This window comes from Lonchura striata, chromosome 1A (assembly GCF_050655825.1).
Source record: "Lonchura striata isolate lonStrDom1 chromosome 1A, ASM5065582v1, whole genome shotgun sequence".
NCBI lineage: Eukaryota > Metazoa > Chordata > Aves > Passeriformes > Estrildidae > Lonchura > Lonchura striata.
In genome coordinates, this window is record NC_140741.1 from 18,501,944 (window position 1) to 18,529,887 (window position 27,944).

The following is a 27,944-nucleotide window of genomic DNA, read 5'->3' on the forward strand; positions in this document are numbered from 1 at the left end:
TTCATCCCCTCTTTTTGCATGTGCTGTCCTTCAACGTTTCAGCAGGAGTAGGGTACAATCTATCAGAATTCATGTTCCTCCTCCCTCTGTGACTGAAGAAACTCCTGATGTGACTTGCAGACGGAGCTCCCTTGTAACCCCATCAGCACACACAGTGTTCTGGCTGCCCACTTGGCACTTGGGATTGTGCTGCTCCAGGCTGGGGCTGTGTTTGGCAGGAAAGCTCCATCAGTGCAGCCAAGCACAGCTAAAGCAATGACAAGTGGGTCCCCCTCATGCAGAGCTTTCTCTGCAGATGAGCAAGAGGCAGCTCCGGAGTGGAAGCTGCCATCTGCTTCACCTCAGCGTGGCAGGAGGCCAGGGCTGAAAATTCTGCAGTTTTGAAGTGACTGCCACACAAAATAACCTATTGGAGGAAGGAGATGGGGCTGGGCACTCTCTCTCTGGGTGTCCTTGCGCGTCCCTGGCCGCAGAGCATCTTGTACCCTTTAAGTGTGGTTCACCACACACGGGTGCAGCCAGGCACATCCCATCGGGGACACCACGTCCTGCTTTGGCAAAGTGGGAGGTGGTGCTGCACAGCCAGGCTGGGGGGAGGCAGCTCCTGGGGCTGCTGGCAGGGGGCTCTTGCAGCCACCCCGGGCACACAGCCTGTCCCAGCCAGCCCTGCTCGCACTTCCTCACTGGTAACCTGCTCTCCTGTTTTTGAGTTTCTGTGCTGCCATGGGCCTTGCAGAACAGGTTCCCACTGCAGCCAGTTGTCAGGCTGGTGGCTGACACAACAGCCCACGCTGTGGCATGTGCAGATATCCTTTTCTTTTTCCTACTGTTTTTTTTATTATTGTTGGCTTTGGTGTGTTCTGCTGGTACTGTGCTCCTCCAGCACATGCCCCTGGGCTGGCCAGGACCTGGCAGATGTGCCTTGCCCCTCCAGGTCTGCCCTTCCATAGCAAGGAAGGAAGTTCCTCACCTGCCAGCAGCTGCTGTATCACAACAGATTTGGACAAGGCATGATGACAAATGCTGCCACAGGCACTGGAGCTCAGGTTGCAAAAGCTACAGAAGACTGTTTTTATGAAGTCTTTTACGGTGGGATTCATCTCTCCTGACTTTCTGTTGCCAAAAGCTGATCTTGAATAGCCTTCCACATCCATATCTGGAGTTCATCCCATCTCCTACCTAAAGTAAGTACCTAGGATAGATCAAAGGGCCCATGCCTTTGGAAATATTTATTTGTCCTCCTCTGACTATAAGGTGAACCTGAGGGGCTCATCTGGACATGTCTGCGCTGAATCCATGTGGTGCTGTCTTGTGAGTGGATATTACCATCTGCATGCAAGCATCACAGAAAGTGTCATGTTCCTAGTAGATAAACTTCTTGTGGGTGTCTCATCTTGGGAACTGTGTTGAAGACCCTGCTCTCCTGACAGACAGTGGGCTTGCGGGGGCCTTTCCAACAAATTTCATTTTCCACACCTGGTTGCAGACTGACAAGAATAAGTAGGGAACCCATTGCTAATGATCATACAGGGTTTTTTTCCTGCAAACTTTGCAATACTGTAATAGTTAAAAGCAGTCCAAAAAATACAGGCTGCAATAAGTGTAAATTTGACATTGTCAGATGATGCAAAATCTGCTTCATGCTAATGATATTCTGGTAAATGAATCTAAGCTTTTTAAGCATTAAAAAAATTAAAATAATTAAGGCATTAAGAGGTAGGCAAAGATAAATGTTCTACGCCTGAGTAAAAGTATGCAAATGAGAATCAATTTATCTGAAGGATAGGTTTGATGGATTTTCCATATTCTGAACTCTTTAAAGAGAAAGTGAGTTTCAACATGTACATTGTTCCCTTGCATTAAAGCTAAATTAATTAAGCAAGAAGTCAGCATTTAAATAGTAATGCAGGAACATTGCATTATTATAGAAAATAACACTTTGTTCTGTTGCAAATATTCTTATGAAATGGTAGAAATAAGATGTGTTTTGATTTGCTCTCTAAGAGCAAATATTGAGAGCATATAGTCCTGCTGGTAAACAGAAAAATTGAAACTTTAAATTAAGACCCATAATAAATTAATCAACATATAACGGTCACAGTAAAATGTGTAAAATTCTATTGAGCAAAATCCAATAACAAGTGCAAATATGGCAGATAAAATGATTGTCTGCAGTTAGCCTGCACGCTTCAGGGGGCAATGAGAGTTTGCATATATATGTACTTAGCAAGTTTATAATTTCTTTTAGCTTTCATAACGTTTTTTTAGTTCTGACTAAATGTTACGATTCCATGTACTTAATTGAGTTCACTAAGTCCTTAGCAAATCCCTTAATGTGTTTTTATACAAAAGAAGATAATCAAGGCTCTCCATGCAAACCTCTGCATTGGGATTGTGACACAGAGGGCTCATACCCAAAACTGGCAGATGTCCATGAGCCATTCATGCCCTTCCAGGAGCTCAGCCATCCTTGGTGTCTCTGTGACCCTCCTCCAAGGCACCAAGGAGTGAAAGCTAGGAGGCTCCAGGTGCTTGGAAAAGCTGAGCTTGCCCTCCCAGGGCTCTTGGTGCCTGAGCTGAACCACTCCATAGTTGTTGGGAGTTCCCTTTGAGAGGTGCTTAATGCAGCTCCAATGTTTAGACATCAGGAAAAAAAAAAAAAAAAAAAAAAAAAAAGAAGAAAGAGTGAAGAAAACAAGTTGTTCCACCCGGGAGAGGCTGGCACAGGAGGCAGGTAGGCTGCCAGAGCAGTGACAGCACCAGACCTGCCTTCTTCTGCACAGCTCCCGTGCCGCCGGCTGACTGTGGGAAAGTTTTGCAATCACCGTAAGAAGGAAATCCAAGGTTTAAAAACCATGTGGTGAGGTGCTCCACTTCTTTGGCTGTGACGCTGCGCTGGCTCCGAGCCTGGAGCCTTGGGCCACGGGGGAGAGACAGCCTGACAGCGCTCTGACAGAAAGTAAGTGCTCTCTCTGTCCCTCCCTGCCATTCGCTACCTACTCCGCTTGCTTGCTCAGTTGTGAGCTGACAGTGCAGCCTTTCTGCACATCTCGCTGTCCCTAAACTTGGAAGAGTTTATGCAAAGTGCAAAGGTACAATTCTGCAAATTCAATTATTTTCTTTTTTAAGGATAAGTGCTGTTGTTCCCTTTGGGACCAGCGTATTTTATCGCTCCATAGAAAAACTGTCCATTACCCGTAATTCATAAATTAAATGTTTTATCCGTTTTGTTGCTTTGTTTAATTTAAATACCACTGGTGTCAATGATTCACTGGTTTGCCAAAGTTCAGATTCTCATAGAGTGGTTATGGAAAATTTAATTACTCTATTAGGTGTAAGAGAATTGTTTCTACAATTTAACATTTTCTATGAGTTTCAGGTAGATTATTAGTCTGGCACCATACATAAAATTTGATATTTAAAATTTGATATATTGAAAAGAAAACCCCATCACTGATTTAGATACTATTTATTTACCAGAGTCAGATGGTTCACAAAGTTAATCATCAGCAAAATACAAATCAATAAAGAATGTATTTGCTTTAGAGAACTGTCTTTCAGCTCTTATCCTATAAAGACTGGGGTAAGTCTGACTTCAGCATACTTTGATTATTTTTAGCTTACTTTTAAAATATTTTTTTGATTTAGAAGCTGCTGAAGATAGTCTAAGGAAGATTAGATACCTTTAGAAATTTCATATGTGGCTTTGTCTGAAATACATGCTTGCTTTTCACAGTCCCCTCCTACTGGAGTAGGATTTGGAACTAAAATTTACAAAAATCAATTTAGAGTCCTTATGAGGCTTTATATCTCTTTATGAGACATTAGTGCCTATTTTTAGTGGTTAGGAGTAGTTTCTGGGGGATTGTTGGGTTTCTAAGCATGTTGTCCTTTCTGGCATGGGTGGACGTTTCCCAGGGAATCCAGGTAGCCCTGGTCATCTTGCCTGGGAGAGCTGAACTCCTCAGAGGAAGCCGGTGATGTTTGTGGGGTATCCTGGGACCCTGCCACATCTCCACAAGCCCGGTGTCCAAAATCTCCCACACTTAGGTGGGCTCCACTCATGGGTCTGTTGGCCTTAGGGACCTGCAGGAGGGAAACCTGGAAAGTTCCCATGTGACTGAAACAGCATGGCATGTTTAAGATTCCAGTGTCTTGGGGGGAAAGTGTATTTTTTTTTCCCTTGAAAAAAAGGCTAATTTCTTGATATATATTTCTCTATATTCCTTTAATATATGTGCAAATGTATATATAGGAGCTAACTGGTGAATTTGATACTATTGCACCAGTTTTCCAACAGACAAACTTGGATTTTTTTTTTTACTTATTATCATTCCAGGTGTCCCAGTATTAACTACTTTCCCCTGATCAGCTTAATCTACACCAGGTAACACAGCTAAGATGATTCCTTGAATCAGACCCAACTTTTAAACTTAAAACTTTATAAGTCTTATTAAAATAGCTACATTTATCATCTGTCATGTAGGAAACAGGGAAGGCTTGTGAGCTTACAGATAGTCATTATTTGTTTCTTTTAATCAGTGCTCTCTTTCCCCTCAATACTTATTTACCCACCATACTGCTCACCCTATTTTCTACCCTGTCATCATTTGTGGTCTGATTCTACAAAGATTTATCCAATAAATAATGTTACTCATCCAAATGCTCACAGAATGGTAGTGTTCACTAAGAAAATCCCCAGAAATATAATAGCAGGAGCCTACTGGATCACACCAAAGGTCCATTTGTTCTGGAGCAGTGATCAAAAATGCATATCTCAGAAAGGATTGGCTCAAGTGTGGTGAAGGTGTTTTTCTGACAAACTGTCCCAGCCTCCAACTGCCTGGGGACTTTCCTTTTCCACAGAGATGTCTAAAAATCTTCAGAGAGTTATCTATAACTTTTCCATCTGTCCAAGAAAGTCCTGGAGCCTTTTAGAAAGCAGATGTGTCAAATCAGGTCCACCAGTCCTTAACTAGTTGCAGTAGTTACTTTGAGCACTCTTTAATGTCCTTCCTGAGAAAAGATATCAATGTGCAGTATCTCAGGAAGTCTCTCACCACTGAATATGTCTGAAAAACGTTGGAATGTGCAATTATTATGCCAATAATAGTTAAACGTAGCAATATTTTTCGAACAGGAAACATTTCAGACCTGCAGAAGGAAAACCATGGACAGACCAATGACTGCTGGCCAGCTTAAAGAGAAATCAATGTTCCAGGACAGTGATGGCAGTTCAGCTCCTGCCAAGACTGTGTGCCATAATTGTTCAAAGCTAAAGGTATGGAATAGCCCTCACCACATATTTTCTCTGAAACTCTTAATTGCCATTTGAAGCCCTATCAAAATTCAGTTAGTACTGTTTGGTACTATATGTGGTAGGAAAAATGATCTGGGATGCATCCATAGGGGGATGGGAGGGATTTGGGCAGCAGGGGAGGGAGGGGATTCTGCCCCTCTGCCCTGCTCTGCTGAAACTCCACCTGCAGGGCTGCCTCCAGCCCTGGGGTCCCAGCACAGGAAGGACTGGGAGCTGCTGGAGCCAGCCCAGAGGAGGGACACAGAGGGATGGAGCAGCTCTGCTGTGAGGAAAGGCTAGAAAATTGGGACTGGAGAAGAGAAGGCTCATACCCAAGGGGTGACCAAGGGGTGACCTTGTGACCTTCAAATACCTGAAGCAGCCAGCAAGAAAGATGAAGAGAGAATATTGACAAGGGCCTGGAGTGGCAGGAAAAGGGGGAATGGCTTCAAACTGACAGAGAGTAGGTTTAGACTGGATATTAGGAAGAAATTCTTCTTTGTGAGGGTGGTGATGCCTTGGCACAGGCTGCCCACAGAATCTGTGGATGTCCCATCCCTGGAAGTGTCCAAGGCCAGGTTGGATGGAGCTCTGAGCAACCTGGGCTAGTGAAAGATGTCTCTGCCCATGGCGGGGGGTGGGACAAGATAATCTTTAAAGTCCCTTCCAACCCAAACTATTCTTATTCTATGGTTGTGATTCCAAGCACACAGAAGTTAAATGTGCTCAGAAGTTAAAAAATGAGGTCATATTTTGCTACCAGTTTATTTAGAGGCATGCTATAGTCACAGTGCCAGTTGAAGATATATCTTTTTATTTTTTTATTTATGTGTTTTAGAACAGGAGAAGGAGAGGTAATAAGATATAAGTACCAGATATTAGTACATTATATAAGTACCAGAAATAAGCAACATTATGCTGCAAGTTTTCCCGAGGAAGGAAACAGCTGAACCAATATGTATTAGACAGTTAGAAGGTGCATAACATTTAAGTCAGTCTTCCTCCTCTTTGAAGTAGCAGAGGTTTTGATGCCACCCTGAAAAAGAATGTAAAATCTGTTTTAATGATAATAGTAGGAAGATTCTCCTCACAGAGAATTAGAAAGCAAAGCATATGATTTTTGTGCTTCTTGAGTGGGTTGCTCAGGCATCCAGCCATAAAGCAAAAATCGTTATTTTGCAAACTCAATTATTTTCTCTCTTCAGATATTTCTTGGAGCTCTAGCTTTTTCCTTTTTTGCCAAAGGATTTTCTGGAAGCTACATGAAGAGCATGTCCAGTCAAATTGAAAGGAGATTTGAAATCTCATCATCGATTGTTGGCATTATTGATGGCAGCTTTGAGATAGGTATGTGTTCTTTGAAAGCAGATAAGTTCTTCTCAGTAACTTTCACTCCAAAAAGAAATCTGTATTTTGTGCTTGCTCTCTCTCCTGTTGATGCAGGTAACTTAATGGTGATGGTGCTGGTCAGCTACCTTGGACCAAGAGTTCATAGGCCAAAAATAATTGCTGTTGGGTGTCTCATCATGGCTGTAGGAGCTTTTTTGTCAGTGATGCCTCAGTTCCTAATGGGACGGTAAATATGGAGACTATTCATGTTATGCACTCATTGAACCTGATCATACAAAGTGGTTTTTAAAGCATGCATCTGAGTTAAAAGCCTGGCAGTAGTAGTTTCTTCCAGCTACTCCAACAGGAAAATGGGCTGCTTTTTAATATTGGCTTTGTGATTTCCACTCAGAAAGCTTACCTCTTGCTGCAGGAGAGAAACCTCAGATTTCTACAGATCTTATAACTAGAGGATAAAGTGGGTTGAATTTTTCATCTGGGATGGATATACATAAAAACAGATACATATAAATATATATATTTAAAATATGTTCCCTTTTTTATGTTTAAGTGAACTGTGTAATTAGATCTTGATGGAAAAGTTTTTTTTCTCCATGGTGGCTACTCATGTCAAGCACTTCAAAATGCTGAAGATTTTAATCTATACTTGGGGAAATTAAATATCTAAATACCCCATTCACATTTAAGCTATAACACATAATTGTCAGACACAGGTCATATCCTTCCAAACCTTTGGCATGTTTGCATCTGCTACAAAGGTAAGAAAGAGGTGCCATTATGGAAAAGCATCAGCCCTGTTGTATGTAGGCAGATGTGGATGAATTCTGTCTCTGTCCTGCAGTCTAAAGACTGATCTCTGGAAGTGGATTTGTTGCTCTTTAGCTCAGGAAAAATATTGGGATTAGAATCACCGGAGCATTTGAAAATGGTATGAAGATGATACCCATTTTTTTTAAGCAAAGCACTGGGAATGGGCCTCCCCTCCACTTTGTGTGTGTGAGACAGGAATGAACACTTGTGAGCACAGGGCTCAGACATTCTTCCTGCAAAGCAAAGTCCTTCATGTGTCAGTTGTATTTCACACAGTTGTTTTCCAGTTACAATTATGAAAGGATAACTGTTAGTGTGGACAACTCCACGAGTGTGTCAGCTTGCTCCCCAGGGGCTGAGGGCCCTCCAGCCACAGACGCTACAGAAACACGCAGCACAGTGATAAATGCTGGTAAGATAAAACTCTGATGCTGGATTCTCTTCTGCTTGTGCCTGTTGGACACCCTTTTTTAGTGGAAAGCAGTAAACCCCTGCTAGAAACCATGATAAATACAAACCTACCCTATAATGATTGTTATTTCCTATATTTAATGTTATTTTACTGCTGCTGTAAAGCATTGTCAGAATTATGCTCACAGAAGGACAAATGTTTACGGTCTGCAGGATGTGAGAAAACAACAAATTCCTATCTGTGGCTTTTTGTGTTGGTGGGGAACCTTCTACGTGGAATTGGGGAAGCACCAATTATGCCTCTGGGAGTTTCATATATTGATGATTTTTCTAAAGAAGAAAACTCGGCATTTTACATAGGTAATGTACAAATGAGCCATTTTTATGCTAGACATTCTGTTCTTTAACATATCAATAGTCAAGCAAGTACTCAACAGAAAAATATATCTGGGTAACTTTGAGCTGTACAGAGACAAAAAAAACCAAAAACAAACACCCAAGCAGTGCCAGAGAGGTCTCGTATTTATTTTCTAGGGATAACTCCAGGATAGTCTTTTTGCTTTCCCTGAGGAGCTTCTGTGATGAAGAGAAGCATAATCAAATATTCATTTCCCCAAAGTGCAAAGTTACATCTGTCTTATCTGGCATATCAACTTCAGTGCCACATCTTCAGAGAATCAAATTCTTCCTAATCACTATGTCACAAATAAGGGAATGTGAGGATCTGTAATGAAGTCTCAATTAATTACAGCAATGTGAATGTGTTTCAGGAGCTCTTACATGACTTTTTCTATTTCACATCCAGCACACTTCCTGTTGAAAGCTTTTTAAAGTCCCTCTTTGCTGAAGGAAAACAACACCTTGCCAGTGTGTTGTAACAAATCCTTTCTAATTGGGGTTTTGAACTTGTTTTGACGGCACATAACCTATTGCCCAAGACAGAGAGACTTACACCCAAGCGAATTAATTTGTTGACAAACTGATTTGGTATCATGGGGTGTTTGTGTGGCCTGAAGTCAGTTTGGTGAAGCTGAGCTGGTCAGACAGACAGTAAGACACAGTTTCAGGAAGAGCTCAGCATGTAGTGCTACAGCATAAGGCCATAGCCAATGTCTTTATTTGGGAATGAGGAAATCTGCAGGTTGAAGAAAATGGTAGTCTTGTGGAGTTAGCTGTCAAAAACAAGCATTCCACTCAACAGTTATCCAAAATATTTGTAATCACTTCTGAGCTTCTGATTAAAGGTATTTTTAAAAGTTTAGCTGAATTTTTTCTTGTCAGAATTTAATCTGGGAGAGATTGAGACAGACTGGGGACTACTAGGCAAATAAGATCAAAAAGATAAAGTAAACATGGATTCAACCAAAATGGAAATTAATTTGCACTAGAGAAATAAAGTATTTAGTTTTCAGTTTATTAAAATATTTCATTTTTGCATTCAGAAAAGCAGTTTTCAGTCACTTATTCCATTTTGGTGGACTGAACCACTTTGTAAAAAAAGTGAAAGTTGAAACAGTCTTTTCCACAGAACAGAACTTTCTTTCCTTGGTTAACTTTAATTATTTTCTATATCTTATTTTTCATTATCTGACTGAATCAATTTGTAATCAGTGTTCCTGTAAAATACAAAGAACAAAAAAAAAATTGTCTATAATAAAAAAGTCAGTCAAGCCTTGCTGTTGAATTTTGAGCATTAATCTTGTTGTTTTACCCTGAGCAAGAAGTCTCAGCTTTGTCTCTCCTTTTTCCCTTGTCCTTTAATGTTTTGTTGAGTAAGAACATAAGTTATTTTGAGGCAGAGACAGCATTTTCTTAATAGAATGAACTAAAATAATTTTGGTACAGTTTTGGTGACAGCAATAATGCCAGACTAGCCATGGGAAGGAACAGAAAATTTAGCATATTTATTAAGTTTTAACAGTTTATTACAGAAGTTCTAGATGATAAACTGAGCAATCACTACATTCAGAAGAGAGTTTGCAAAACCAACTCTCTCAGGTTGAAAGTCCCTGCAGTAGAACAGGATTCAATAGGATTCAATAGGATTCACAGAGCACAGTGCTGGTTGTGGGCATGAACTTAGAGGCATTTGGTAAAGAATTCCTTCTTTTCTAGTGGAATGAATTCTTCTGCAAATTCATGGTGTCAGTTCTGCACTAAAATTCAGGAACCCAAATTACTGAGTTGTAGTTTGGTCCCATTACCTACTCACAACTAAATTTCAACAGAACAGCACAAAGTGGCGAGGGAAGGTGAGAACCTATGCTTGAACTATTTAGAATATATTTTATTTTATGTTGATTGCCATTAGTGGTAACCAAAATCAAATCATGCTTTATTTACACATCAGGTCAGCAAAATGCAGTGTGGGTTTCTGTGTTTGTGGTAGCCTTCACAATTTATTAATTTGCTCTTGGGGCATCCCAGTTTCTGATCACCACAGCTATGGTTGGGGCAGCTTGCACCTCAGGACATTCCCTATCGGCCTGCTCCTTCCTCTGTCATTTTCTTGCCCTCAGAGAGGAAGGCTTGTCTCATCCATGCAGATTTTTTGCTCAGTCTCCCTTCTCCTGCAGGCCTGGTGAGATCCTCGGGCATGTTTGGGCCAACGCTGGGCTTCCTGCTGGGCTCCTTCTGCGCCAGCCTCTGGGTTGACGTCGGCGTTGTGGACATCGGTGAGGCACCAGTGGCCACCACCACGGGGTGGCACATCAAGCCAGAAGGTGTCTAGGTGTAGGAACCTCCACGCCAAGAAGCACCTTCCCAGCTCACTGCCCCAAAAACAGGGGTTCTCTGGAGAGCTTTTCCTGCTCAAAAACTGATGTTTTAAAATCAAGTGTTGTGGCATATAGTAAATAAGGTAACACTGACGAGGAAAAATGATGATGTCTGGTTCTAGATCAGAAGGTTGAAGGATAGCTTTATTAAAATTATACTATATTACATTATATAGTATTTAAAGAGAGATTATCTTATTTTACATATATACTTTTTACTTACTTATCTATTAATTAGCTAACAAACTTGTGACTGCCTGCTGAGAGTCTGAGATACAGTTGGAGCTGATTGATCATTGAACCCAAACATCCTTTACTAGAATTTAATCAAGCAATATTACTTCAGGTAAACAATCTCCATACTAAATTCTACATGGGAAAAACAAAGGAGCAGAGATAAAGATTGTTTTCTTCTCTCTGTGCTTCTCCTGAGAGACAGAATTATGTCTCTCTGTCCAGAGAATGTGAATGCCACAGTAGCATGGTTGGACTAGCCCTTGAAAAAACCTCCACTGTTCTTTTTTATTTTTATGCTTGCACACACACTTGTTACACCCTTGCTGTGCAGCTGAGAATAAATGATTGGTTGAATAAAAGGCATCCAATGTTGAGGGAACAGGGAAAGGCTCATGGACACTTTCAACACTTGGCAAAAGTATGATCTCGTAAAAAGCACCTAGAAAAGATTCATCTCAAAATTCATGTTGTGGTTCAAATCACTTAAAAGTCTCTAATCCCAGGGAAAACTTGAGGAAATCTGGGGAAAAACTGTAGAGTTTTGGGGATGGAGAAGGAGGGAAATTGAGGAAATTGAGAAAGGAAAGGTTTTTGTGGTTTTGTTTGTTTGTTTGTCTTTTTGTTTTTTTGGTTTTTGTGGTAAAGGGTCCTTTTGCTCATTCCCCCAGAGATTATGGGAGGATTGTGGTGAGGAAATGCCACCATGGGCCTAAAAGGACACATTTATTTTTGACTGGATGGGAGTGATTCCCTTCAGGGATGGGTCATTCACAACTTACCCAGAGAAGCTGTGGCTGCCCCATCCCTGGAAGTGTCCAAGGCCAGGCTGGATGGGGCTCTGAGCAACCTGGGGTAGTAGAAGGTGTCCCTGCCCATGGCAGGGGGAGTTGGAGTGAAATGATCTTAAAGGTCTCTTCCAGCATAAACTATTCTATGATTCTATAATTTGAAACAAGCTGCATTTGAATTCTTCATAGGGGACATAGATCACCTCTGTTCGGGCTTTTAAATTATTTATATGAGGATATACAGTAATGTCTAATAATTGCTCTGCATAATATTTACCCTATTTTACTGTCTTTCTGTATTTTATAGACGCCATCAGCATAAATCCTAAAGACATCCGTTGGGTTGGTGCCTGGTGGCTTGGATTGATTATCTGTGGAGCAGTCAACTTCATTGCTTCATTGCCTTTCTGGTTTTTGCCCTATTCCTTACCAAAAGAAGGAGAGAATGAAAACTTGAAGATTGGTCACTTGTCTGTTCAAGGAGATCCCTGTAAAATAGACCCACCAGCTCAGCCACAGCTGAAGTTCTCAGAGGCAGCTAAAGGTGAAATATTATTGCCCAAATGTCTGCCTATGAATTCTGTCTCATGGATTCATTGTGAGCAGAGCATGGACTCACACAACCTTCAGCAAAATGCATGTTTCTGCAGTGCAAACTATTGACAAAAATGTCTTTAATTTGTGTTACTATAATTACATGCTAAGGGCAAGTTTCAGTTCTCTCCAATGTCAGCTGGAAAAAAAAATCTCTGAGCACCAGAGATCCTCAGTTCGAGGTGATGTATTACAGCTACAATCCCATGGTTATGAAGAGAGTGTGGGGAAAACATCCCCATAAATGACCAGTCCATAGTGGGCAAGTGTTCAGCAAGGAAACTGAGACAAATGTTTGGGAAACTCATTATGGAGCTCATTATGACTACCTTAGATGTTGGAGGGACTCCACGGGATTTGTAGCTCCTGTGTATGAGCTCAGGGATGCTGAATTCATCTCGTATAGGAAACACCAGATCCAACCAGCCATTGCTTTTATTTTTATATTTTAATTGTTAGACCCAAGGTTTTGTTTGTATGTACGTGCACACCTATAGCAGATGTGTTTTGAACTCTCACCTTTTAGGCAGCTGTGCCAAGAGCCAGACTACCAGCCCATGTTCACTTTATTTTAAGGAATTTTAATATTCTAACCAAGGGTCCCAGGAATTACTCCAGCCTTTTTTGGGGCCAGGTGCTTCTGTTCTCTAAACATCACCCTCTTGTGGGGTTCTTGTGTGCTTGGTAATGGCTCCTGCTTTAGGAACCACCTTTTACTCTTAGTGGAGGGTCTTGCTGCTGTGTGCAGGCATTGAGGAGATGTGTTGTGAGCCTGAGGAGCCCTGTGCCACACAAGGTAATCCAGGATCCCTGATTCCCAGCTCAGCACCCACTGTGCTCTTTGGCCCTGCTCCTCCTGTGAGGCATGTGCTGGCAATGAGAACTCTTGCCTGAGCAATCATGGGTTGTGATAAGCACAGAATTATCACCTGCAACGCAGCCAGCAATTAAATCAAAGTTAATTTCCCTGTCTAAAGGATGCCAAAACAACTCTTCTCCGTGTTTAGCAGGGTGTACAGTATTTACCTCTCCATTGCAGATTTCTTCCCAGCACTCAAAAAGCTGTTTGGAAATCCAGTTTTTGCGGTGTTCATCTTCCTGACTATTCTGCAGTACAATTCCCTTGTTGGGATAATAACCTATGAGACAAAGTTTATGGAGCAGCAATTTAATGTATCAGTGGCAAAAGCCATCTTTCTAATTGGTAGGTACCTGACTTCTTTTTGAATTCCAGTGTCAAAAAGGAAGGAGTTTTTTTGTTATTTTGCCTTCTGTTTTAGAAGAAGCTTAGGTGAACTTTTTTTTGGTTAAAAAGAAAGCATGTAGTGGTTTCCTAATTTTCTTACTGTACTTTGCAAATGGATGTTAATTTTAGCGTTAATTTTCCTAGTGCTCCTAATTCAGTGAGTTAGAGGATTATTAAAACTGGGTGGAAGTTTTTTTCATAGTGAGATTTGGGCTGTGTCTGTTTTCATGAGTAAAACCCACACATCAGACATCAACTGCAACTAAGTAAAAACTAATAGAAAATAAATTAAAAATGTTTAATGAAATGTGTGAATTTTTTTCCTTTCAGAGTAACATATTGGTATAAATCTTCTTTCCTTTTGATTACAAATCCAAATTTTATAAGCAATAAGAAACCAAAATATAAAAGTTTGAGCCACTCCATTAATTTCAAAGCTGTTTTCCTATTTACCAGTTCCTTCAAAACTAAGTACTTTGTAGTGTTCTACAAAAAAAAAAAGAATACTGAAATTATATTAATCTTACAGTGATTGATATGGTCTCATAATCTGGAAGGAAAACCAGGCTATGTGAGGTCATTGCAGAACTGATATTGCATTACTTTGATCTGAAGACACAATGCCTTAGTCAGTTACAAATGTGGGAAGAACTTTCTTTTTCCTATATTTTTTTTTTCCTGAATGATGGGAAATTTTAGAGAAATGATAAAAAAAAAACAACCAACTGTAGAAACTAGAGAAAGGCAAACCTCTGCCAATAAAACCTTGTCAAAGCTCTCCGTTCAGCAAGTATAAGTAAGGGCTGGTGTTTGTGAAATACTGATCAGATTAAATCTAAATGCAAATCATCTCATTATTCACTCTCAGATCAAAATGGAATCCAGTGTAGAACCAGATGCAACTTCCTTTTATATTCCATTTCGGAGATTTTTTGTAGCTTTCATGAAGTTTTATGTTTTATTGTATATGAAGTGTGTATGAGCTAAGACATTATAATTTATTCCAGTTTCTAACAGGCACCTGTACAGGTTTTATTGTATCAAAATACAAACAACAATATAGTAAAAATGAATATCGAGGACTTGAGCTTTCTGAAGTCATAATATGGTTTGAAAAAGAAAATGGGGCTGTGAAATTACTAGAAGAATTTACTAGATAAATCTTAGAACCCCAAAGAATCAGCCCAAAAATATCAGGTATCTGATATTTTGAAAACATTAGAACTAGAAATTTGTTCTAAAAGAACCATGCAAGTGAGAGCAGTTAACATTTTTCCTTACCATCTATTTTCAGGTGTGATACTTCTACCTGTCACAATCCTGGGCATGTTTCTAGGAGGCTTCCTGATCAAGAAATTCAAGCTTCACATAACTGAAATGGCCAAGTTTGCATGCATCACCTTTATAGTGGCATATTTGCTCAACCTCTTGTACTTCACGTGCAGCTGCGAGGTGCTGCAGGTGGCCGGTCTGACAGCGCCCTACTCTGGGTTTGTACCCCCTCCTTTTGTCACAGCTCCTTCTTTGGAGGTGATGCACAGAAAAAATCCTTGGGTTTGAGACAGAATTGTCAGTCTGATATCATACCTAAAGCTGGGGATGGGGAAAATATTCAGTTTTTATTTTCCAAATTTGTTTAAAATTTCTTTTAATTTTCTGAACATTTCTTTTTCCTAAATTCTCTTTTTCCTAAATTCTCTGTTTCTGACAATATACTTATATATTCCAGCAAACTGCTATAAAAAGATGACATTTATTACAGGCAAATTAAAGTTATTTATTTTCTTTCAAAGCTTTAATTTAAGGTATTATGGGAAATGTAGAACTCATGTATAATTGATTAATAGGATTAAGTAGAAGCTGTTTACTGTTTATATTATATATATTTTTATACATTTTATAAACTTTTAAGTATATAATTTTTAATTGGTGCTTTTGGGGTTTTTTGGGGTTTTTTTGTTTGTTTGGTTTAGTTCATTCTTGTTTTTGTTTTCCTTTTTTCATTTCTAAGCATTTGTGATTGGTTACAGTTTAGGTGTTCCATAGTTTTTTTTTTCTTATTTAGTTCTTGTGATTTTGGTATTTGGTTTCTCAGCTTCTTTGTTCTTATTTTAGCATAGTTCATGTTTTAGTGACTTTGGTGAATTCCACAGTGCTCTGAGGAAATTCGGATGAGAACAGTTACAAGTAGTATGGCTGGTGCACTCTGAAACCTAAGTTGTTCAGATACATTGCTACAGAGTGCTTAAGTCATTTGTCACAGCTGCTTCTTCGGGGGTGATGCACAGAAGAAAATCCTGGGTTTTGGGACAGAATTGTCAGTCTGATATCATACCTAAAGCTGGGGATGGGGAAAATATTCCAATTTTATTGTCTGAATTTATTTAAACTAGACATTTCTTTTCCCTAAATTCTCTGTTTCTGACAATATACCTATATATTCTGGCAAGTTGCTAAAAAAAGATGACATTTATTACAGTGAAATTCAATTTCTATATTCTCTTTCAAAGCTTTAATTTAAAGCTAGCCTTTATTTCTGTTACATGGGGAGTAGGATGCAGAAGAAGTGTTGGAAATATCTTCCCCATAGGCACTTCCTCCATCACTAGATCAGTAGCTATGAGCCCCCATGGGGGATTACCAGCCCCATGGTACCTGGAGTTGCCTCTGAGCCATTTCTCTCACCTGGAAGGTGAAAATGATGCTGGACTGTGTTGCAGAGGTTCCCCTCTCCCCTCCCAGGACCTTCCTTGAGAGCCTTTTCCAGACTCCAGCAGCCTGCCACCATTGTATAAATTTAGCTTTAGCTTGGTCTGGTCCAAATTTCAAAGGATTTTAAAGGATTAAACTGAACCCAGCAGGATTTGCTGCAATTTTAGTTCAGACAGAAACTCAGCCCTGTGTTTTTTGAAACCGAGCCTACGCTCAGGGAAATATCTGAGTTATCTTGGTGAACCTGATGTCCAGTTCAACTTTGAGCTTAGTTTTTGCCATGAAAATATTTCAGAGGTTTGTGCAGTGGAGATAACCCTACATCTGATACCACAGAGGGAATTAAAAATAAGTATAAACAGCAAGAAAGCATATATTGAAAGAGCATTTACAGTTTCTCCAAGAGAATTGAATCTGGAGGATTTTGGCACATGCCAGGGTTGTTTCTGGTTAAGTGACCCATTTAGTGTTTTACCTATTAAACAATTTCTATTTTGAAGACAAGCAACAGCTTAATGAGGGCTAAATCCCTCAGTTATCTTCCCTTCTAAGAGACTTGGGGGAAATGTAGCCCACATAATAAGGCTTTTGGCTGAGGGAAGGAAGAAAAGGCAAGTTTTGAACATTTTTATCTTACATTTGACTTCACAGTAAAGATGATTTGTAGCTGGTGGGCTCCTAACACTTTCTGGAAACTGAGCACTGCTAACATGTGCTCAGAGCGTCCTGATACAGTGAACTGGACTAGTGAAAAAAAAGTCAAGTACTGTTTTAGATTTATGTACTTTTTTTACTTTTACACCCTACCTCTATCACCTGTATATGGTATGATATCTATGATATCCACTGCTGGGAAATTATGGTTTTTACTTGGGCTATGTCTCTGTGATAATTCTAGGTATGATTCTATTCTATTCTATTCTATTCTATTCTATTCTATTCTATTCTATTCTATTCTATTCTTCTAGATTCTAGATATTATTTTCTTTTTCTTGGGGTCAGCTTTCAAAATGCAAAATTAATACCACATATTCCCACCCAGCCTTTTCATTTCCGTGCCTTTTCAATGACAATCCATAGAAATGTTAATGGTTGATGAAAAATCACAAGAGAGCTTTGCTTTAGCTGAAATCCCCTTGGTGTCTGTATGACAACCACAGTGCAGATATCTGTACATTTTGATTGCTTCACTTTCTCCATGTTTTTCCTGCCTACTCCCTAATTTTTATTTTTTTTTACTATAAAGTTCCACTAAATAATTCCCTAATTTCTTCCTCTTGTCCTCCAGAATGAAGCACCTTTCCTCCAGCAAGCACATCTACATGGCCAGCTGCAACGCTGAGTGCAGCTGCAAGGTGGACCAGTGGGACCCTGTCTGTGGGGATAATGGGATCACATACATGACAGCCTGCTTTGCAGGGTGTAAATCATCATCTGGGACAGGAAGGAATATGGTAAGTATCCAGGGGATAGATGACTCTGCAGCAGGACAAGGAACAATGGTTTTAAGTTACAAGAAGGCAGCTTCAGATTAGATATAGGGAAGACATTTTTAGCAGCAGCAAAGCCATTTCCTGGACTTCAAATAATCCTACCTGAGCAAGACTGTTGAAAACATCATGTTTGCAGAAGAGTGTGCAAATGCTTCTGTCCTCTGACAGAAACAGAATTGTCTTCATTGACAATAATGAAAAGGACAAGCAGCATTACCAGGCTTGTATTTAAACATCCCATCAATATTATCTGGCTTCACTTCAGGAAAATTGGTCTTCAAAGCCATGTGTCCTGCTAACTTCAAAGTCCATTATCAATCCAAATGCTTTTTAAGCACATAATGACCTACATGCATGATATTTGTTCCACACCTCTGTTATTTCTTGTTGTTGTTGTTATGCATCTTCTTCATGGGATACCTGAGCAGAATGGCTGGAGAGCACTTAAGGTCTGATTTTCGTAGCTTGGCTCCATTTTAAACACACACAGAGTCTGTTGTAGCAGTGGCATGGCTGAAACTAGAACTCCAGGTGCTTTGTGTCTCTAAAACAACTCAGGCTGGAGCATATCAGTGACCTGGGCATCAGTCTGCAGACACGATTACAGAAGTGTTTTCAGCATCAACGACAGCCTGGCTGGTATGGGGAGTGAAAAATCTAACTGATGAAATGGTTGTTTATTCATGCTGAATTCTATATAAATAAATTCTTCCTCTCATCTTCTCTTTTCAGGTGTTTCACAATTGCAGCTGTGTGGAAGGACAAGGGCTCGGGCTTGGCAATTCCTCTGCAGTTCTGGGACAATGCCAAAGAGAAAGCTGTACCAAAGCCTTTCCCTATTTTTTAGCATTACAGACTGCATGTGCATTTATTTTAGCCTTAGGAGGCACTCCTACATACATGATTATGTTTAGGTGAAATACTTTACCTTACCTTGACCATAAAGCTTGGGAAAAGAGAAACAGAAAATTATATCTACTATTTCATTTCTCCTGTGAGGAATGGCATGTGGATCAAATTGTATCCCTGAGGATTTATTTGCCTGTACTCTGAAATCCAGCTCTTTTCAGAGGCAGAGCAAAATATCTGTCCAGAAATTTAATTCTAATGTGATGTTGAGTAGATACTTTTGTGATGAAAGTGGGGGCATTATGCTGATCCTGAATGCTGGGTTTCAATTCCTGTGATAGGGATGTTTTTACCAGAGTGTTGGACTTGAAATAAGATGCAATGCTAAGCCATAGCCAATGCTGTTCACATTACTCAGAGATAAACAGGTACCTTTGTTAAGCCTTGTGGCTTCACAATATCTTCTGTGTGGGGAGAAGTCTGATACTCCCATTTTTTTGGTCAGCTGATTGAAGCAGAATTATAGCAGGAATATTTTTTTTAATTTCCTTCCTTCACTTGGAAAGCAGCACCACTATTTTATGTTCAGAAGAAAAGACAATTTTTGTGCTTGTCATGTGGAAGTGTCTTTATACTCCTGCTCATGGGTGAATCACAATGGTCAGTGTACATGACTAAATAACTTAGCTAAGCTGCTGATTTCCTGCAGAATTTCTAATGCAGTGCACACCTGGGTATAAAGCTCACCTGGCTGGTCAGTTTTCAGAGCCCTAATTTGTGTGATGAGAAGCCTTTGATGGTGATGCTGAAGAGACAATGTACTGGTGTATAACTCCAGTGCAGGGGGGAGTCTGGGCACAGCAAGGCTCCCTCCTGTCCCTCTGGGCTTTGTCAATTCTCCAGCTCACCTGATAGACACAGGCTGCTTTCCACTGGTAGGAATGAGCTGTTTTTATAGCCAGGTCACTGACATTTGCTGTCTCTCTGTAAAATGCTGGAGGCAGAGGTGGTTTCATCGACAAGGACTGCACACCCTTGTTCCCTCTGGTCATGACTGCAGCCCTCATAAAGCCAGGCTTGAGCTTAACTTACAGACCTGAACTATCTTTTGGTGGGTTCACTTTCATGTCCCTGTGCATCATCTCCCAAAAGTATTCACAACCTGTTTTCCTTTGGCTCAAGATAAGTTTCTGCAGATTCTTCCATTTATTTCAATGGGTGTTGTTCTGTGGAAGGAGTCTACATGTGAACTTTAACTTTGGTGGATGTTTTCAGTCAGGGTTCCAGTGGGCTGTGCTGGGTAGGCTGCAGTACTCCTGCAGTGGGGAATGTGCAGGTGTTCTCAGCATGGCTGTAGATACATTTCTCTGTTCCTCAACACGCTGGTTTTGTTTCCTTTCCAGATCTGTTTCTCCAGACCTGAAATCCTTTGCTGTTGGGATAGAAACTTTGGGTGGTAGAATATTAGGTAAGACTTCATTTCTCTGTGGTTTTCAAGTGGGTAGTCAAAGATGCCAAAGAGGTAGACAAAGGTAGCCCTTGCTCGAGAAAAAAACAAAAGAAATTTTACAAAATTTCTCTTTGCAAGCAGACTATATATTTCAAAATGTTTGGAGGAGCTTACTACATATTTCCTGGTATTTACATATTATTATTACCTGGTATTTACATATTATTATTATTTATTGTATCTAAATACAAACAACAACATAGTAAAAATGAATATTGAGGACTTGAGCTTTCTGAAGTCATAATATGATTTGAAAAAGAAAATGGGGCTGTGAAATTGCTTATATATAATATATAAACACTGTATGTATTTATATATATTATTATTATCTCTTCAGATATTTTCTCTACACTGAAAATAAATTAGGCAAAGGAAGGGAATTTCAATTTACCATTGAGCTTCTTTTATTTGTTTTTATTGTGGACACAGCTACCTGAGCTTCATCAGTCTGCGTATCTCTAACACCCATCCTCCCTTTTGCTGACCATTATCCACTTAAAGCTCCCATGTACTTTACCTATTATTTTGTTTCTTGAGTTTATCTGCAATAAACATTTAATTATTCAGACACATAGTCTGCCCTGCCTCAAATGAACCTTGCCTCATCTTCCCTTGTTTGCTGATTTTGAAATTTTTGCCTTGCAGAAAAGCCCAAGAAGTCATTTGTGTCTCTTTTCCAATCTCCATATTTTAGCTGAAGACTGCAGAGAATAAATTTTCTACTTTCATGAGACAGTTAGCTTCAGAGTATTGCACACTCTCCCTCACACTGATGATATTAAAACAGCATTGTCTGTCTAAAAGAAATTCTTTCAGTACTACATAAATAGTACACTTATTACCCAGATTCTGTGGAGCAAGTTCTTAATTTCATCCCTTTGCACTGCACTAATCACCTTTTAATGGCAAGACCTGAAAATATACATCAATATACATAATTATTAATAAGTCATGGCATGCAATTCCACACCAGGGATTGCAAAAGAAGTGTTGGTTATATTATTTCTTTAAACAAAGGAAGTTAAAATTCTAATAAAAATACCATTAAAGGGAATTGCTAACATTTCCCTTGCTGGATATTATTACGCTATAATCATCCATCTTTTCAACTCCATTTAAGTACTTGCATAAATATTTTCATCAATCTTGTCATCTCAAAGCTGGAACTGGATGTTTAGTCCCATTCTAAGCAGGCATAATTCAAAAACCTTCAGATTCACTTCCTCATTTCTCTACATGCCATTAAGTGATGAGCTCTCCATGTTTGAGAGATCATGCAATGAGAATTTTCGTTGCAGGGGGACTCCCAGCCCCTATTTATTTTGGGGCCTTGATAGACGAGACCTGCTTGAAATGGGGGACAAAAAGCTGTGGGGGATCGGGATCCTGCCGAGTGTACGACACAAAAGAATTCAGGTAATCCTCTAATGAGGTTTGGGAACCTGGGCAGCAAGGACCAAGGTGGACTCCCCTCATGCCAGCTGTCTGATTAGGGTCTAAAAGCACCACTGCTCATTACTCTGACTAGACGTTAATAAGGAAATAAACCAAATAATTTTTATACACTCTGACATCTAAAATTTCAGGGTGCTGGTATCACGAGAATTAGTTCTTTTGTTGTAGTCTATGGCACTTTGGCTTTGTGGGGTGCTGAAAAACTGTGGAGTGCATGTAGCTCTGCAGATTCTCTCCCTCATCCCTCATTTATTTGCTTCCTATTGTATAAGAAATCTCACTAATTCCCCTTGGAAGGAGGACACAAATGGCTGGGGATCTGTGGCCAGGAGCACTGACTGTGCCAGTGAGGAGCTGGGGAAGGACAGGGAATATAGGCAAAAAGGCCCAGCTGGTGCAGCTCCTCTTCTGGCAGCACTAAAATAGAGTCTGCTGAATGGCAGCACACTCCAGACATTTCTGCTGATTAGAGCCTGTCTGGGACTAAATATCATGAGGTCATTTGCTTTCTGCCTGTTATTTCTTATTTTCAAATGTGAAGCAATACCTGGCTGAAAATAGATGGTTTTGTCAAACTGCTCTTTATATCCTACTTGGTTCCATACAGAATTGGGAAGTTTTATTAATATAAATGTATTCTGTCCCTTTTTTCCCCTAGGAATGTCTATCTTGGCCTTATTGCAGGACTACGGGCAGGATGCTGTCTCTTGTACATAGTGCTCTCTGCTTTAATAATGAAACGCTTCAAACCAGATGGCAAAGAGATGACAGATAGTAAAAATGCAGAAAGATCAACCAGCAAAGAACCAGATACTGCCAACAAAAGAGAAATTCTTCCTGGTTCAAGAACCTCAGAGGACAGCGAGGAAACTTATATGTAAAAAAAAACCACAAAAAAACCCAAAAAAAACCCCAAGGTATTTTGTAACTTTGCCTGTGCTCCAGTTTTTCTGAGCACACAAGGGGTCTAATTACAGACTTCAGTGACTAGTTTACATTTTGGGAGTTCAAAATGTATCTTTGAACACTGGCTTTTCATTTGCTTTTCCCTATTTTCTTCCTTTTCTCATATGAAAAAACAATAAGGGCAAAAGGTGTTCAAAATTTTGGGGAACTCTCCCATCTTCTTGCTCTCAGTCCCTTTCTAGGCCAACAGTAGGACAAGCCAAAATTTTGCTTGTCATAAATTTGATTATGATTGAAAATTAAGAAGAAGAAATCCACAATAAGCTGCTTTGACATTTTTCACTGAATTTATTTCAAGTCCTCTTGCTCTCTATTTAGTCCTACAGCTCTACATGGGCAACCAAGTTTCACTTGGGCCTCTCTGATGGCCTTTCATGAGCAGAGTTCATTGTTCCAGGCTTGGTCTCATGTGCCATGGCCAGGTGAGACCCCAGGGCTGTCAGTGAACACCCTCAGAACTCAAACTGCACTGCAGCTCTGGGATTTGGCTTGCAGGTGTTCAACATTCAAAGTGGAAAGCAAATGAAGAAAGTGGTGTATTAATTTTTGCAGCACATCTCAGTAATTGGTTTGAGAAAGATTACTCTGACTGATGTAATAAAGTGATAGGGGTTTTTTTGGGGTTTTTTGGTGTTTGTGTGGAGGGAAAGGAGGGCATTTTTATCCAGAGGACAACTATATTTGTACCACATATATATACATTTCCTTCCTTGTTTAAGAAACATTCAGGAAACTTTGAAATACAGTACTGAATATTTGAAAATTCACAGCTTTCCACTGGCAGCCTTATCCAGATTAAAGTTTTATTAAAGGAAGATCACATCAGTTATTAAAAGGGGAAAGAAATCTCTAAAAACATTATTAATGTGATATTTTGTTGACAGCTTTCAGGAGGTACCTTTGCAATAGGAAGAAACCTGCTTAGTAAGATCACTGTAGATTTTGTCTCCATCACCACAGAGGTTTTGTGGTGATGCTGACAATTTTGCTTTATTTTCTTCTTCCTGCAGTGCTGTAATTTTAAGCTTCCTTAGGATATAGAATGGAGATAATGGACATAAAGAAAATCTACTACACTTTATCTGAGAAAGTAGCAGCTCAGAGGGCTAAAGAGAGGGATTCTCTGTATTAAATGATTTTCTGGCCTTTCTTCTACCATCTGCCCCAGATGGGATGGGAAAAGGATTGGTACGATACTCATTGAGAGGAAGTTCCTCACATCCTGGCCTTTGGAGATGGATTTGATTGCATTTTATTGCTTAAAGACAATGACCAGCATATGTAGACATTGTTTTTTTACATTCACATCTCTGATTATAAACTGCCAGCAGATCTGGGCAAGGTGTGTCTACTATAAAAGACAAAATGAAAGGCATTTTAGTACAGAAGATATCAGTAATGTATCTAGATCTGGAAATTATTAAAGAAAAATCAGAGTTCCAGAAACCTCAGGAACTGTGCACAGAGAAAATAATGGTGTGTCATCCCCCTTCTGTAAGCAGTATTTTAACATTGAATAAATGCCCTGGCAGCTCTAGAAACACTCTTGATCTAAGCCAGACAAAGAGTCAGTCAGGTGACTCACACTAAAATAATTACCTTTTATTTCTGTTGTTCAGGTATTTATATCTGTACACTGTTGTTGGTGTTTTTTTTTAATATTATAGGATGTTTTTTTGATGGGAGCATCTTGATTTTCCCGGGGGGTAATATTTTACCAAAGGTGCTTTGATAATTGATGTCAGACTGGAAATGAGATTCTGGTCAGATCTGGTGATTCATGCCCAGATATTTACCCCAGATGAAACTTAGTAAAGTGAGGTTTTCCAAACAAATAAGAAGTAACATCACTCTTCATAGCAGTCCTATATTGAAAATAGCACAAGCCCTGCCACAGGTAACATTAAATGAGCCTCTCACTTAGTATTCTGACAGCTCCAAGGATGTCTCACTTCCCTGTGTTTCCCTGGTTTTTGAGTGCAAATCTAGCACTCTCCTGTGAACAGGAAATTTCACGTAGAAATTTTTTCAAGGTAACAGCTCGTACTTCAACAGCCAACTAGTACAGAACATGCAAAAAATTAAATAGGTGGTCAACCAAGTGGCATTTTTCCAAAAGTTTATCTCCTTGCTTCTCACAACAGAGAAGTTAAGTCACTCACCCTTCTAATTCCTCCTGCTCCAAAGGCAAGGCTTCACCAGCCTGAGAGGCAGAGGGAGCCTTGATTGCAAAATCACATTACTGACTCTAAGATCAAAACTGGTATCTTTGTCCTGTGTCTGAGCTCCATCACTGGGAAAATCCTCCAGGAAAGAAGAGAAACCTGTTTTCCAAGTTCATAAGAGAAATTGTTATCCAAGAAAGCCATTTTGGAGGCAAATTTGCAACTCTGCTAAGCCAGGCGTGCTTTCAAATACAGACTACAAACCACGTAGTTTAAGGATCATTATATATAAATCATGGTAAGTCCAGTAAAATCAATGGACAAAAAAAAGGGCAGTGAGTTTTCATCAGGCTGTGGGAGATTTAAGGGCATGAGCCTTGTGTCTACCCAACTCTTCCTTGAGGATATCAAAAAGCTCTTTAATGGCATTTTCAAAGTGCTTCTGTCAGAAAAACAACACAAGACAGAAGACAGCTCAGTTATCTGGCATTTCTTTGCTTTTAGATGTACAATCAAGCAGACATAATGACCTATGACTACCTGGTTTTGTGATGGTTTCTAGCTGTTTATAAAAAAAAAAAAAAGAAAAAAAACCCCACCATTGGTTGAAGGAGGAGGAAAAATATGGAAAAGGGAAAAAATATAAAGAGTAATAGAAAGCTATTGAACAGAGCTTCAAAGAGTCTCCTAGCAGAGCCCACAGCCCAGTGAGACCATTCCTGCCTGCTCTGCTTTTCAGCTACATTCCAGCACCAGGCACATTAAAATTCAGGGATGTTAATCCTTGTGGCAATGCTTAAGAATATTCACAATGTTCTTAGTGCAAAGGAAGGAGGCAAAGCTGCTTTTTGTTCACCCCTCTGACTTAAACGACAGGCTCAGATCCTTCTTGTCCCAAAGTGCAGTACCTTTACAAGAGAGAGATCATCAGTCAGCAGGGCTGGAGAAAAACACTACTCAAACCTATTGCACAACTTATCACATACATTGGCTCTTTCCTTCCTCATTCTTCATTTACACTGATTTTATTGTTGTTTTGAGGTTTTTTAGCTGTTAATCTTACCTCACAAGCACTGGAGCATGGACAAAGGGGGAGGAGACAGGCGCAAAGAGAGAATCGTGTCTGTAGTGGTGACTAGAAGCCCCAGCCAAGAGCAGGACCCACTGTGCTCAGCACAGAGGCAGAGTGGATATTACTCTGATAAAAAGCTAGTGAGATAAACAAGCAAGCTGGAAAAGGAGAGGAGGGAGACAGCATCATTCTCAGCTGGGAGCTGAGACCTGGAACAACGAGTGACCTTTCTCTTCCTATCACGCAGGGAGCGGGTGGCATCCCTGGGAAAACAGACTATACCTCCAGAGTCCCAGTTCAATGACCTACCCCCTGAAAAACACCCCAGCTTCTAGGGAATATTCCCAAATATTTACAGGTGTATTTTCATTGCGTCCTCAATCAATATCACATAACCATGAACAGGTTAACCCTTTCTTTTTTGTACTGCAAAAGATGCAGGTGTCAAACTAGTCCTTGCAGCCTCACTATTTACTCTTTTTTGGTGCCAAAAATGTCACTTAAATTCAATGTCCACCACAAGGCACAGAATCTAACTAAATAAAATCAGCAGTGAATGGGAGATTTTATATTCATGCATGAAAGTAACATAAATAAGATTTAATGAGGCTGGTGGTGGTCTGTTCTGGGAACTCAATCAGAAAATCTATTTAGGAGACCTGAGAGATGTTTGTTTATAGACCAAAATGAACACAAGAAACAGGCTGAAGGGACAAGACATGCAGCTCAACTTTTTTTCAGCATTCTACAGCTCGTTTGCCACCATGGCTAAGAAACCAAAAGGGACAGTAGCTAATAAATCAGGCACAGGCTTGCAGCCCCTGTTGTAGTAATAAATCCATGCAATTGCCTTAGGTGTAAATGTAAAAATAATGTCCATTGGCTTCTCTTTCTACAGAGTTTGACAAATATAATCTTGTGAACTGTCTATCAAAAAACTACTATTTCCTAACATTTCTCTCCGAATGAAATTTTTTTTGCCTTGACAGCAAAATTGCTCTTGGCTCAGGTCACAGCACTTCTATCATCTCATTTAGACATTTCCAGTTGTCCTTCCAACAGGGGTAACTTTTCTGGAAAACAGACTGATGGTATGGTGAGTCTAGACCTCTTAATGATATGAGGATGACCTTTTAATTGAGAACTTAGAAGTGTCAAATCCAAACTTTGGCTAAAAATTGGGCTAAACCAAGACCAAGGTTTTCAAGCACCTAAATTCCTGTTGGCTTGAGAGTTCCTTCCTACCAGGATTTATATTCTACACCAAGTTTAAAACTCTTCATTATGACCAGTCTGCCAAAGCAGACATTACAATCGGAGATGTTTTATAACCACAGTGCTGACTGAGTTCCAGGATGCACAGATCAGACAGTGTCATCTCACTTTTCTAGGCATCCGATTGTAACTCTCCACTCAGCTGCCACAAGGAACTTGCACTTCTGTGTATCCAGAACTGAATTTCCCATTAATGTTGCTGTGCAGGAACATTGGCCCTTTCATGAGTATTTCTTCATCACATGTTGCCAGTGAGACGCAAAACACAAATCTGGAGATACGCACACCTGATTACAAAAGACTCCAGTCTTCTTCCACAGCACCAACTGTTAAAGACTGTCAGGAAAGTGCACCACCATCCCTGTAAGATGAACTAACATGATTCCTTTTTCTCACAAGCAGGAGCAGAGAATACCCAAGGCACTTGCCCATCAGATCCAAAGGAGCCAGCCCACCAGGCACTGGAACACACGAATCCTAGGAAAACAAAGAAGCAAACACTTAACAAGAGTCTGTCTCACATAGCTGTGTTTCCTGAGGCCAGCACCTTGGCTCTACATTATCTCTAGTGGAACATAGTGCAAGGAAATGCCCTGAGAGCTTTGTTCTTTTGCGGACAGTCCTCCAAGTAGCAAGCTGTTTTCACTCTCCAGATCAGACCTCCTCCCTGGAACAGGACAATTTGTCTTATTCAAAATTGTTTTCTTAGCTGCGTAAGACAGAACACAAACAAAAATAAATCTCAACATTTCTAGCAGAAGACACCCAACAGAGAAGTCTAATGTTGTAGCAAAGTACAGCCAAACTTTCCCCAAATGAGAATTCTTCTCAAGCACTTCAAATTTAGAAAAAATTCCGTAGAGTGAAACATCCCTCCTCATTCCAATGGTTTGCAGCACTGCATCAGTGCTGTGGTCTTGGCGGGGGTGGGGGGG

The 27,944-nt window shown here is 40.0% G+C and overlaps 1 protein-coding gene across 6 annotated transcripts; it reads left to right on the top strand.

The window, feature by feature from the left end:
• The first annotated feature begins 655 nt into the window (after nucleotides 1-655).
• LOC110482579 (solute carrier organic anion transporter family member 1C1) lies at nucleotides 656-22,765 on the top strand. Of its 6 annotated transcripts, XM_021551908.3 has the most exons (16): nucleotides 2,996-3,583; nucleotides 4,340-4,387; nucleotides 5,141-5,281; nucleotides 6,505-6,646; nucleotides 6,743-6,875; nucleotides 7,747-7,871; nucleotides 8,084-8,230; nucleotides 10,447-10,545; nucleotides 11,980-12,216; nucleotides 13,306-13,470; nucleotides 14,807-15,002; nucleotides 17,513-17,678; nucleotides 18,450-18,631; nucleotides 19,970-20,034; nucleotides 21,375-21,492; nucleotides 22,190-22,765. In XM_021551908.3, the coding sequence occupies exons 3-16, from the start codon at nucleotides 5,171-5,173 to the stop codon at nucleotides 22,410-22,412; spliced, it is 2,109 nt and encodes a 702-aa protein (XP_021407583.2). In that variant the 5' UTR covers nucleotides 2,996-3,583; nucleotides 4,340-4,387; nucleotides 5,141-5,170; the 3' UTR covers nucleotides 22,413-22,765. The 6 variants fall into 6 exon arrangements, with proteins under 6 accessions (XP_085425584.1, XP_021407582.2, XP_021407581.2 ...); XM_085569458.1 differs by lacking the exons at nucleotides 2,996-3,583; nucleotides 4,340-4,387 and adding exons at nucleotides 656-1,184; nucleotides 2,784-2,959 and having other exon boundaries at nucleotides 6,505-6,875; XM_021551906.3 differs by having other exon boundaries at nucleotides 2,995-3,583; nucleotides 6,505-6,875.
• Nucleotides 22,766-27,944: the final 5,179 nt, after the last annotated feature.